Source organism: Urocampus carinirostris, chromosome 3, assembly GCF_059441175.1.
Source record: "Urocampus carinirostris isolate Australia breed hairy pipefish chromosome 3, RoL_Ucar_1.0, whole genome shotgun sequence".
Lineage (NCBI taxonomy): Eukaryota > Metazoa > Chordata > Actinopteri > Syngnathiformes > Syngnathidae > Urocampus > Urocampus carinirostris.
The window spans coordinates 25,559,675-25,572,761 of NC_142351.1; the positions used below are offsets into that span (position 1 = coordinate 25,559,675).

Below are 13,087 nucleotides of genomic sequence, written 5' to 3' on the forward strand. Positions count from 1 at the left end.
AAATGTTGCCAAATGCTTTCAGTTCAGACAAATATAAATCTGCTCAATGAGTTCAGATTTTAAGCCTTTTTAAAATTGAATTTGACATTTTAATGCCAATTAAGGCCCAATTTTTAGAACAATGAATTTGATGCCTTTTCCAAGGATCTGCAGGCAATTTCTTTGCACGTTTTTGCGAAGGCAGTATGTCCATTTAGACTCATCACTGGATGAGAAGTATGGAAATATGAATTTCCAAAGTTTTTTCATGTCCAGCAAACAGAAAAGTCGCTTTTTAAAAACACCTTTATTCAATATAAAAAAATAGAAATCTTACAAAAATAAATATAAACAACGTTTTCTAAAGGCCAGTCTCCAGAATTCTGTAAGAAACACAAAAAGGACAAAAATTAAACAAAAGGCCACAATTAGTGCTTGTTCATTTTTTTCTTAAAGGGACGGTGTGTAATATTTTGTGCCTCCTAGTGTGACAAAAAAACCTTGAGCAAAAACCCAAAACATTGATTTGAAATTCATATTTCTATTATCAAGTGGAGTCAATACCTTAGGCGCCATCATGTTTGTTTGCGGCAATGGTTTTCATGGTCAAATATTACCCACTGAAAATTTTATGGTGGGGGCGTAAAAACAGGATTTTTCTTTATAATCAAATTATTGTACGGTCTAGAGCAGGGGTTGCCAACCGTTTTGAGCCAGAGAGCACCACGTTGGAAACCCCTGATTTGGAGTAACTATTTAAGCAGCTTTTTGGAACAGCTAGGCACTTGCAGTACCTGATCTATCCATTGCCAGTAATCAATCAAGTCCACTGGGGCTGAAAGCTCACTTCTCGAACACCTGGAACAAAAAATACAGTCGATCAAACCCTTAAAATTAGCCACACTGACAAAAATTTAAAGTTGCCCATTTACCAACATCTATCAAAACCATTAAAATGATTACTGTGCCACACATCTGCTACCACAGCGAAATGATAAAAGTTTACTTTCAGTAGTTGAGAAGTCCGGTCTTACCTACACAGCATTTATGCCTTTGGTAGCTGATGCCTGGCTAGCCTGCACCTCAGGCTTCTGTTCTCACTGTCCCCTGCTTCAATGATCCTGGCGATGATTGCTACTGCTCTCCCTCAGCTGGCTTCCATGGCTAGCCTCAAAAGACTGCATGTAAGCTAGCATCAACCAGTTGATTTGTGTAGCACCACCAGTTCTTTTTGACCAGCATCTGTCATCCCTCAACCGGAAGAGGCCTACTGCACATTGCGGTGTTTGTTCGGGTCTTTAAAAGTTTTTTTTCTTCAAAGTATTTCTTAAGCCATCCAACTTCAAGACATAACTAAATGAGGCTAACGAGACTTCATAAAAAGACTGAAAGTTTGTTTATTTCAGCTGAATGTTGATGCAGTTACAAATAAAACCAGATTAGAGACAAAGTATCTACATAGACCCTCTTGGAATGCTTGCTTTCCCCCCAAAATTTTTTTTTTGAAAAAATTAAAAACACAAGAATCTTAAACACCCTCAATGTTTTGTTAACCTAGTATAACTCGCTTGCAGCAACAACCTGCCACATGTTTGGCTGAGCAGATATGAGGGTACACCTGCAGCTGACCTGTCACTTCCTCTCCTCCTGCTGTCACTTCCTCTCTTAAGTACTCAGCCCTGTTGGACAATACGGAACAACATCGTTAACTGTCCGCTGGCTTTATGACCTATGATGCAGATATTTGTTTTCCTTCTCTCTCATTAATTGGATACAAGAACTCAACACATCCCTGTTAAACAGGGAAAGCTAGTAGTCTTGGAATGAGCTACTCACCACTTCACTTTAGAATCGACCTTGACGTCCGTAGCCACCATTTGAGCCTCCCCCATAGCCACCTTCAACACAATATATGTATCTATCAAGTCTCTAAATGGCAAGATAAAAGACAGAATTTGCCCAACAACTTACCATAGCTCCTACCACCACTGCCACCGCCGCCACCACCACCGCCGCCACCACCGAAGCTCTTCATTGGTCCAAAGTTTGAGGACTGTGAATCGTAGTGACCCATGTTGTAGCCGCCACCGCTGCCTGAAATTAACATAAATTATTTCCAAGTCAAGATGTGTTAGTGCTACATGTAGAGATTCTTACTGTATCCATTGTCATAGCTACTTCCACTGTAGCCTCCACCGCCACCTCCTTGGTTGTACCCATACCCACGGTTCCCCCCACTGTTATAGCCACCATGGCCTCCACCATGACCACCACCATGACCACCACCATGGCTGCCTCCATGGCTTCCACCATAACCGCCTCCATGGCCTCCACCATGACCGCCTCCACCATGACCTATAAAAAGGTGCAATTTTAGAACAGCGGTCAAAAGATGTGTCCAATAGTGACAACAAAAATCCACCATGCTTACCATAATCATTGCCGTTATAATGGTTGTCGTTATAGCGACCTCTGCTGCCTGGAAATGAGATACGTGAATAAAAAACACTGACAACACAGCGTGCACACAAGTGTATTCCGAACTCACCTTGGTTAAAACCTCGGTCATAGTCATAAGGTCTTCCGCCTCCGCCGCCTCCACCCCCAACACTACGGCCTCCCGAATACCCTGTTAAGCACGAGAACCCAAAATTAGCAAAGTGCCATATACACAATCGATGTCTATAAGGGAAGCAGTGAGTACCTCCACCTCTCATCCCAGAAGGCTGCATGTCTTGTCGCGGAAGGGCCTTGCGCACTTCGCAATTGTGAGAGTTGATAGTGTGATATTTTTGAACTAAAAAAATAAAATAAAAAATTGAGTTACAACTATACAATTGAGATTTAAGGCTTGAGACTACCATATACTTACTGACAATCCTGTCGACTGGATCATGGTCATCAAAAGTCACAAAACCAAAACCTCTCTTCTTTCCAGAATTTCGATCCATCATGATTTCAATTGCGTCAATCTTGCCATATTGCTGGAAATAATCGCTCAAGTGCTGCTCTTCAGTGTCTTCCTTAATACCACCAACAAATATTTTCTTTACGGTTATATGAGCACCTGGTAGATTAGACTCCTGCGAAGGGAGTGGTGGCTTGATTTAATCCAAATACCCACTTAAAACTACCACGCTGTATCTTGTTGCAAGTATCTTACCTCTCTGGAGACGGCACGCTTAGGTTCAACCACTCTTCCATCCACCTTATGAGGGCGGGCTGCCATTGCAGCATCAACCTCCTGTATTGATGAGTAGGTGACAAAGCCAAAACCCCTAGAACGTCTATTATTGGAATCCCTCATGACCTGGGCAGGGAGAACAATGATAAGAGTTGGGGCTGCAACGATCAGCCAACCGTGACAAAAATCATTGACAGAATCAATAGCAATGAATTCTATTGTTGACTATTGTCGCAAAAAATGTTTCCCCCCGCCCAATTATCTGAGCAATCTCGGAAACAATAATGTCTGCAGAGTCACTCATGTACAATAACGTCCATCTCGAGCAGGAACATGAACATACAGAAATGGCGGTGTTACCATCAACTTAAAATACCATCAAGGCCAATAACCTATGGGAGGATTTTAGCCTGGATACAACAATTAAATAGAAAACTTGCGAAGAAAATCTTGCGGATTATGGCAATTCGTCAGAAATGTCAGTAATTATAACGTGAAAAACCGTTGAAAATGGTTAGTTCATTAGTCTAAGTTTACTTGTTTATAATGTGTGTATACGTTTGTCCCTAAAAATGGACAGGCTTAACTATGGATCTATGTTTACAGATCGCAAACTTACATTTTTGTACAAATCTTTAGCATGTTCAATAACATGTGTATTTTATTGTACCAATTTCTTATGTTCATTATCATTTGCCACAAGATCAAATGAACTTCAAACTACAGCTATACAACAATTATTGGGTTATTCGACTAATCGCATCAACAATAGGTAACTAGTCGGTTATTAACACACTGATTAGTTGCAGCCCTGGAACAGTACACCTGTAAAATAACAAACAAATGATGCCAAGTCAAAACACCCACCACACAATCAGTAAGACTACCCCATTGTTCAAAATGGGCTCGCAAACTTTCGTCTGTTGTCTCGAAACTTAGCCCTCCGATGAAGAGCTTGCGAAACTGCTCAGGTTCGTGTGGAATCTGCATAAAACAAAGAGGCCGTTAGACGGACAACACACAGCATTATCAATCAGGGATTTACAACATGCACTCAGGAAGATCATAAGCCCAAACCCGAAACCAAATTCGAGTCGGGCCTAAAATGTGAATCTTTAGCTTGGGTCCGGGCCAGGTTTCTCACTCGCTGACTTAAACAAATGTATCCACACATCGCACGCGTCTATCATTTTTCTTCGCAGAGGATCGACGCATTGGATTCCGTCGCGCGCTTGGCCGAGCACCCCGCAGTCTCAGCGGCGTGCTTGGATAAACGCGCCCCTCCCCCAAGGGGAACAGAACCCCTCAAATCACTTAAATTTGTCAGACTGTTTGGGTTTCAGTGCCCACGGACCGCGTCTGCACAGATTTTTTTAGGTCCGATCTTTCCTCTAAATGTATCAGAAGGCTTTTAAGGTTATCCGTGCAGCATCTAGCAATCGCGAAATTGATAAAATCATCCCCGGGGGGGATCCACAACTGCCAATATTGTCGCACAGCAATGAAAAGTCGTTGCACCACCAAAAAAGGTCTTAATTTAAGAAATAGTTTGGATGATCTTCAAATAAAGTCATCGAACTGCGTTAATTGTAAAAAAAATAATAACACTTAACACTTAAATAATTTCTACATTTTCTACATGATAATTAAGAAAAAAAAAATCAAGAAAGTATTTGGGTATTAAGTTATATGATTCACTAACTAAACTGTTATACACTTGAAATGTGATCATTTTCCAGGTTTTCTTGTGGGTTCAGGTTTAATTTAATGTTTAAACTGCAAAGAAAAAAGGAAAGAGGTGAGCGCTTCATCTTCAGTCTACTCACTTTGGGCACGTTTGTGAATTATTTCTGCACAGTCGTTTGTTGTGAAGAAGTGTAGTTACGTTGTCATTTAACGATTTATGATTTGGAAGGTGACTACAAATAAAAGCCAAAATTACGCCTTTAATTCGGGCGCCGGGTGGGGGAGTGCGACACCGCCGCCATTACGTTACATCGTGGTAACAGCTGACTAAACGTATTAATGACGGAAGATTTCGGCCAGAATCGCATAGAGGGCATGGTGCAGAACAACATATGTGCGTTTTGCTACTTGGAGTATAAGATAAGGGATCCAGATTCGAAGGGCATTGCAGATATACCTAGTTTAAGAACAAAAGACCACGAGGCGCATATAAAATGGCGGCGCTACGGGTCCTGTAGCGTATTTATAACGAGTAGACTTCACCGGTACGGAAGACAACAAACACGCTTTCACTACAGATGTACACATGATATACTTTAAGTACTCACATCTTTCGACATCCTGCTTGTAAAACAAACTAAATCGCCACACTGGAATAACACTGATGATGAACTGCGTCAGCCAAGCTAAAGCTGCAGCTCAACAGTAGAATAAATAGTAGGAGATCCACCTCGGAGACTCTGCTATTGGTCTGAGGTTCCCGCTGCGTCCGTACGTTACTTAAACGCAAGTAGTCATTGGGTAAAATTCTGTCACTCACTGGTAACAGCCAATCATAATAGAGATATGCGTGGTCTTCCTGACCCGACAAGCAACAACGAATTCCTTAACGCTTTTGCAAAATGTTCGTGATGGCAGTTTAGGCTCTTTGAAAAGAACAGTCTTTTTCGGCTCCCAAACAGTATGCACGAAAGGACTTCAAAAAGGAGGGGGTATAAATAAGACAAATAGATAAAGAAAAAAATACTGAAAAACATAGTGAAAAAAAAGTTGCCCTGCGACTGGCTAGCAACTGGTTCAGGGTGTCCTCCGTTCACTGCCCAGAGAGGGCTGGGATGGACTCCAGCACCACTGCAACCATCATGGGGACAAGCAGTGCAGAAAATGGATGGATGGAAAATAAAAGTAAAAGGCTAAGAAAAAAAGAATCAAGAAAAGAAAGAAAGATAAGGAAAAAATAAGTCAACAGGGTTCATACAGGTCCGTGTTTTTTAATTTTAATGTTGTGTTTTGAAGGATTATTAAAAATGCTTTAATTGTGGGTAAACTGCTTGTAAATCCTTGAAATTGAAAGTTAGCTTGATTTGTCTCTTTGCTTTACCATTGGTTTTCTTCGTCCTTCGTGATTAACAGCAGCCCACTTTAGTTTGTACGGCATTCTCCCATGAAACATCAACGCTATGGGTCATGTCCAAATGGGGCAAGTACATGCTACAACCAAGGGAATATACAACAAGAAAAAAAAGTGAAAAGCTAGTCAAGTAAGAGAAAGTCAAATCCAAATGTTTAGCTTTGTTTTTCAGCCTACGTTACTTGAGTATCACAATCACGGATGACAAGGGTTTTATTCTAAACATGACACATTTAATAACAAATATATTGAATGGGTTAACTGGTTTATTTTAACAGTTAAGTGAATACATTTTACACCTGAGCCAACTCACCACGTTGTACAAACATAACACTGCCCGCTAGCGGCCAGAGAGAGTATTTGGCCTGCATTTACTTAAAAAAAAAATCATAACTTTTGATAGAAAGACTGGCAACCATTTCAGGTCGTCCCCTGCCCACTGGCCGAAGATGGCTGGGATGGACTCCATCACCCCTGTGACCCTACTGAGGATAAGCAGTGCAGATAATGGATATATATAGAAACAAAACATTATCACCACCCTTGCTTTGCTTGCGGGTGATAAAACACATAATCTATGGAAAATTCAAACTGACCAATCACAAATGGAAACAAAGGCGTCCTCAAGGGTACCAGCTCCTGATTAGTAGGGAGCCCCCGTCGGTCACTTTAAAGAGTCGGTCAATAAAGCCGATTTGTTCACGACCGACAACCCAACTCACTTTATTACAAGAAGACATAAATTTATTCTCAAATCACACCGGAACGTTTTTTATATGCTTTTCCAAAACATAGTCAAATGTATTTGTTTTGCAATTTAGTCGACTTGGGGCATTCAGGTTGGATTGTGGACAACTTGTTTCAATTCTTGCTCACTTTGGTGGGAATCTACAATAATCAGTGTATTTGCAGAGCACATCACTTAAAGGACGCATTAATCACACAGTTTATGTTTATTGAAATAAACGATCAAAATTGGTTGAAAATGAAAACCGTCGGCGAATTTGGGTCACAAGCAGACGAGAGGGGCGGGTTCCTCCATTGTGAGCTCAAAGGCGCGCTTTTCACGTACTTGGTCAAGCAAGCAAGCGCACGGCACCTTTATGAGCATTAGGCTAAGTTAGCGGCACACGCCTGCAAATAAAAACCTTTGGCCTTACTGTCGGGCAAAACGGATGCTCGTCGTGTTCACAAGGTAAGCAAACGCTTATAAATCAGAGCAACGTTCGCCGTTGCGACGAATGATTTTTTTCGCGTGGTGCTTTGTTTGTTAGCTCGGCGCCTAGCAAGTAGGCTAACTACCCTAGCACGTTTGCTTGGCTGTTCATTCAATAGCAGGACACTAATTAGCTAGCCACCTACATATGATGTAGCAAGGACTTCTTTACGCAATTGAGACTCCATAAAAACATAATAAAACCGTTACTTTAGCTTCTACATAACACCGCCGATCTATTCGATGTTTGGATGGAATGGTTCACCCGAAAACGCGATATCACGTTCATGTTGTTATGGCAATGCTACCTAGAGCAGAGTTGGCGTATTTATTTCCAAATTGTTCTTTCTAACTATTGTTATGAACGAGACCCAACCACACTTTGTCTATATCGCTAATACAAATTGTTTTCACACGATCGTATGTAACTGCACCTGAAAACAAAGCAATGAATTTCTTTGTTGGCTTCAATAAAGTATACACAGGGCCTTTTATATGGTACTCACAGTATTTTTTTGTTCGAAAGGAACTCCCTGATGTTTCAATTTGAAATTTGTATTTCAGGAAGTGCATCTTCGAGTGAACGTCGTGTAAAGGTCTCTGCAGGCAGACTTTGCAATGGGCAAAAAGTCTCAAGACGAATCTTCGTCATCTGATGAAGAAGAATATGTCGTGGAGAAGGTGCTGGACAGGAGGGTGACGAAAGGCAGGGTCGAGTTCTTCCTCAAGTGGAAAGGATATTCAGAGTAAGCTTTGTTGTTTTACAGTAACCACACACTAACATCAGGAGTGGTTAATGCTAGTGCCCTTCCTATGTTGGAAACGGATGCTTTATTTTGATTTTTTTTTGTCAGCTTACTGCTTCATGGAATTAAACCCAGTATATTTGTGTATTGGAGGGGGGCGTATTTGGCAAATGTCTCTCCTTCGTATCTCTTCAGATCAATTAAAATAAACTGATGTCCACCTATTTCTTGTTTGATAGATTTCGTCTAATGTAAATTTTCTCCCACGAATACAAAATTGTGTAAATATTCGACTGGCCCCTAATAAATTTCCCCCAACATTTTTGGACTAGGTACACCTTTTTTCCATGAAAAATCCTTAGGCCCGCAGTTTGTCAAATGTTGAAAAATGATTTCCTGACACCAGTTTAGTCTTTTCTTTTTGGCTATATGTTGCCTAAATTGACAGTATTACTTCCTCTTATCACGTGTCCACCAGAGTTGAGGTTTATTCATTATGGTAAATTATTTTATTGTAATTTCGGATGTTACTTTATTTTTACTTTTTTCCCCCTAGGACAAAACACTCAGTGAGCAAATATCATCTGCCATTCTTACCTTTTTTTTTTAGTAAAATGATTTAAATCAACTGTTTAGGATGTTGCTTTATTTTATCTTAGTGTTTTTGGATTGCAATCTTAAACAGCTTCTCGTCATTAAATGTATTCCCTGTACTACTACTCTACAAGATAACTAGTGTATGCAAAAAGAAATAAAAGTAATCATTTGACAGCTACTAATATGGATGTTATGGCATGCTTTTTTTTTCAAAGATGCAACTTCCTGAGGAGCACAAAAGCAGTTACGGCACACTAGTGTGCCCTGACACCATCGTTGAAAAACAACACTGTTCTAAATTTCAATGAAAAAAAAAATTCTAGTAATCCATCCATTATCTGCACCGCGTATCCCAGCCATCTTTGGCCCGTGGGCGGGGACACCCCGAGGTGGTTGTCAGCCGGTTGTAGAGCACACAGAGACAGAAAATCCACTCGCTCATTCACACCTTGGGAGAATTTGGACCGGCCAATTAGCCCAAAATGCATGGTTTTGGAATACGAGAGTAAACCCAAGAACACACAAGGAGAACATGCAAACCCCGCACAGGAAGGCTGGTTGCTGGATTTGAACCAATGAACTCAGAACTCTCTCACGGACATGCTAATAACTCAGCTGCCCATTATTCCAGTAATGAGTTGTTAAATTGTAATTGATGCATGTATAATTAAGTCCTAATATCAGAAGCAACTTCATGTGTATTTATTGTCTTGAAAGGGAGAGCCTATTTCTTGGCATGTAGTAAAGCACAATTGTTAAGTTGCATTTATGTTTAATGAGCGGATTGTTTGGTAAGTTCCAGTAACACTAAATTGTCGGCGCCCAAGCTTAGTTTTTCATTTTTATCTTTTATTATTTTTTATTTTTTATCACAAGACTGCTGTTACTGATTTTGTATCTAATACGTTCTGAATTTTCTCTAGGAAGCACAATACGTGGGAACCAGAGAAGAACCTGGACTGCCCGGAGCTCATCTCAGAATTCATGAAAACTTACAAAAAAAGTGGACCTTCTACTCCAAGTAGTGGAGCCAGCAAACCCAGTACAGCCCCTTCAGGTCGTGCAAAAGAGACTGGTGGCTCAAAGAAGAAAAGTTCAGATGATGAAGATGATGAGGGTGGAAGCAAACCTAAAAAGAAAAAGGAGGTAATGAGTGCATCAATATTGTAACATTCAACACTGGCTCAGTTTTAGATTTGAAATGAGAACATGGAACATTCACACATTTGTGACTAGGTGTGTGTGTTTATATATTTATTTCAGGATGAAATTTTAGTGGCTCGTGGTTTTGAAAAAGGCCTTGAACCAGAGAAAATCATTGGAGCAACAGACTCGTGTGGCGATTTGATGTTCTTAATGAAATGGTACGTGTTGTTTATATACTCAGCCCAATACCCTCTATATTGTCTTGGCACTTGGTTTATTTAAACATGACTATCTAATATCCAATATATATATATATATATATATATATATATATATATACACACACACACTTTATTTTTATGTTTTTGTGTCCTTCTCCACTTTGAAGTGGCGCTATTGATAAGTCAGTTAATTGGACCAGATTTAGTCAATTTTGCAGAATCTATCAATTCCTAAAACTGAATTCTTGGAAGGGGGGGTGCAAGGGGCATGTTATTTTGTTTTTTTTTTCCTCTCACCTCACATATATATTGGTCTGAAAAGGTCAGGCTCTGTCCCATTAATCTGAGCTGATTGATAGGCTTTTTATTTAAAATTATAATTCTGGGATTATGATGCAAGATACGCCTCCCTACGATCGTTAGTAAATTGAATTTGTTCGTAAGTTGCTTCACTGCTATATTTTTTATGTTTAAGGCTTGTAGAAGTATCCTGTATTGTTTTGTACTAAAAAAAATAAACATTTCATAAAATAATATGCTTTATAAAGATGAGTTTAACTATACTTTTGGAATATGCGCTTCAAGAGGTCATCCTCTTTATTAAAAATTGGCCAAAAAAAAGCATTCCGACCATTTTCTCAACCGCATCAAGCTTTCTTATTCCACTTTTGTTTAAAAAGCGATGTCTCGCCTCTTTACACTTTACACCAACTTTATTGAATGGATGCACGAGATATTACAAAATAAAAATGTCAAAGTTCTCAGCGCACAGGAGATAGCATAGACAGCATAGAATGTTTACACACGAACTAGGAAGAAGAGGCGGATTTTTTCACTTCTGGATGACCTCTCACAGCGCCACACGCTGGTAGCGGCGGAAAGAAGAACCACAGTACTGTCCTGTACTTGGAAAAAAATTGCACTCATTACAAAATCTAACTTGCAGCAATGTCCAAGTATTTTTCGACATCCCGAAAATGATGCAGTACTTTGAGTGTCTGTACTTTGTGAAATTCCTTGTGCTTTGTAGCATTTGTTTTCAGTTGCATGACACAATACAGTGACTAGTGGTCAAAAATGAGAATCCCTTTAAAAGTTCTCGGAATGAAATTTTTGTCCGTATGCATTGCTTTCAATTATGAGTCTTTTTCTTTAGTTAAGGCTGGTTTAATGCTGCTTATAGAAGTAACAATTTTTATAACACCATTTATGAATATGCTGACTTAAAGTAAATAATTGTGGGATTGGATTGCTGCAAAATTGAACATTTTTTTGTAAGCTTAGAACAGAGACACTTAAAAGGGGCAGCTGATCACTGAAGTAACAAGATTCTCATTTGACAGTTTGGCGTTCACTCATGTCAAAATGTTGAATCATGTTCTATATCGCAGTACAGAGTGTTCAGTCACATGCACGTGACAGTAGTTGAGGGAGTGATCCAATGTTGTTAGTGTTTCCCAGTCTTTTGTGACTTTGAGAGCAGAGGTAGTTTTCTTATTAGGAGGCATCGAGACTAGGTAGAGTTAGTGGTCAACCGTGTTTGTGTCCCGCAGGAAAGATTCCGATGAGGCCGATCTTGTACTTGCAAAGGACGCCAATCTGAAGTGCCCGCAAATTGTCATCGCTTTCTATGAGGAGCGTCTCACCTGGCATGAAGACGGGGACAAGAAGGAGAAGGATGCAGTAAGCGCGTAGGTTGGTCGGCGCAAAAGGAAAGGAAACCTTTTCTGCTGCAGGGACAACCTTGATTCAGACATTTTTACCCCCCAAACACATCCCATATTCTGTACAAACCCCACCAGAGACACTCACAGTGGACACAGACGGTCAGCAAGACTCACTGCTCTGTTTTCGACCAATTTATGTGTAACAAGTTATCAATCACATTCACGGTTCATTCTAATGAGAAACCGCAGCATCTGTCAAAGTGATCGTAGTCTGCCATCTTGTGGCCAAAAGTTTCCAAAGGCTTAATTTCAGACTCGCACCATTGCTGACGGCAAATCTGCAGGTTTCACATTTAAATATTAGCGCTGAAATCATTTAATGTTATTGAATGATCATTTTTCCTCGACGCTCTAGAATGTTACCAGATGAGGTGTATTCTGGTGATAAGGATTCATGTAATTGGCAAAAAGCTTCAACGCTTACTGTCAATTTTATCTTTATGAATTGTTTTCGGAATAGTAAACTATTTTAACTACTAGTTGGCGGCTGATGGCGATGCGGTGTGGTTTTTGTGCAGACTGCATGAAAGTGAAAAGGTTTTAGTCAGCTTGTTACCACGAAGCAGCAATTGAAATCACGCAAGGGTTTGGCGGCCTACAGTGAAGGGAGTATAACAGTTGTACGGTTCTTGCCCCTCAGCTGTTAGAATGAAACCACATCGCATCGATCCCGTAGTCGGTTTGAATGAGGTGTAAGTGGGTGTCGTGTTCCGAATTAGAGTTTAGGGCCAAACGTGCTTTTAATCAGCTTTATTTTACCTAGTGATGAAGCCTACAATAGTTCTGTGACTACTTTTTTTGTTTTGTTTTTTTAAGACGATCGCAAACTTTTTAAACAAAAAACGAGTTGTTCCTTTTGTGATGTTACAATGAAGTGAAACATTTGCCACATACTTTAATAAATTGTTTCAATGTTGACTTTGCGTTGTGTTATATTTTAATCACTCACAATAAAATTAGTCCTGTGGAGATTGTTGTTTGCAGGACCGCGATGCAGTGAATACATGTTTTCTTAAAATATCGTGGTGATGTCAAATTTACTTCGTGATCAAGTAGATGAGCAAAACGTGCAAATAAAACCTCATTTAATACAGTATCAATTTGGCGCCCTCAACAGGACTCTCCTTGTATCCACTCTCATCACCAGCAGGTGTCGTTGTTGGACAAAGTCAAA

General features: G+C 40.0%; 2 protein-coding genes across 4 annotated transcripts; one reads left to right on the forward strand and one right to left on the reverse strand.

Annotated features, from left to right (window-relative positions):
• Positions 1-267: 267 nt before the first annotated feature.
• On the reverse strand, positions 268-5,623 carry LOC148369277 (heterogeneous nuclear ribonucleoprotein A1-like). 3 transcript variants are annotated; one of them, XR_015849990.1, is made up of 12 exons: positions 5,458-5,623; positions 4,031-4,147; positions 3,143-3,289; positions 2,852-3,062; positions 2,684-2,776; positions 2,528-2,608; positions 2,409-2,458; positions 2,137-2,317; positions 1,951-2,073; positions 1,816-1,877; positions 774-837; positions 268-362 (listed from the first exon to the last, which is right to left on the reverse strand). XR_015849990.1 is itself a non-coding variant. In XM_088331224.1 (11 exons), the coding sequence occupies exons 1-10, from the start codon at positions 5,467-5,469 to the stop codon at positions 1,825-1,827; spliced, it is 1,068 nt and encodes a 355-aa protein (XP_088187350.1). In that variant the 5' UTR covers positions 5,470-5,623; the 3' UTR covers positions 268-837; positions 1,816-1,824. The 3 variants fall into 3 exon arrangements, 2 of the variants coding, with proteins under 2 accessions (XP_088187350.1, XP_088187349.1); XM_088331224.1 differs by having other exon boundaries at positions 268-837; XM_088331223.1 differs by lacking the exons at positions 268-362; positions 774-837 and adding an exon at positions 1,357-1,658.
• A 1,623-nt stretch (positions 5,624-7,246) lies between these two features.
• Positions 7,247-12,831, forward strand: cbx5 (chromobox homolog 5 (HP1 alpha homolog, Drosophila)). Its single transcript, XM_088331225.1, has 5 exons — positions 7,247-7,455; positions 8,041-8,222; positions 9,743-9,965; positions 10,083-10,183; positions 11,740-12,831. The coding sequence occupies exons 2-5, from the start codon at positions 8,095-8,097 to the stop codon at positions 11,879-11,881; spliced, it is 594 nt and encodes a 197-aa protein (XP_088187351.1). The 5' UTR covers positions 7,247-7,455; positions 8,041-8,094; the 3' UTR covers positions 11,882-12,831.
• The last annotated feature ends 256 nt before the right edge of the window (positions 12,832-13,087 follow it).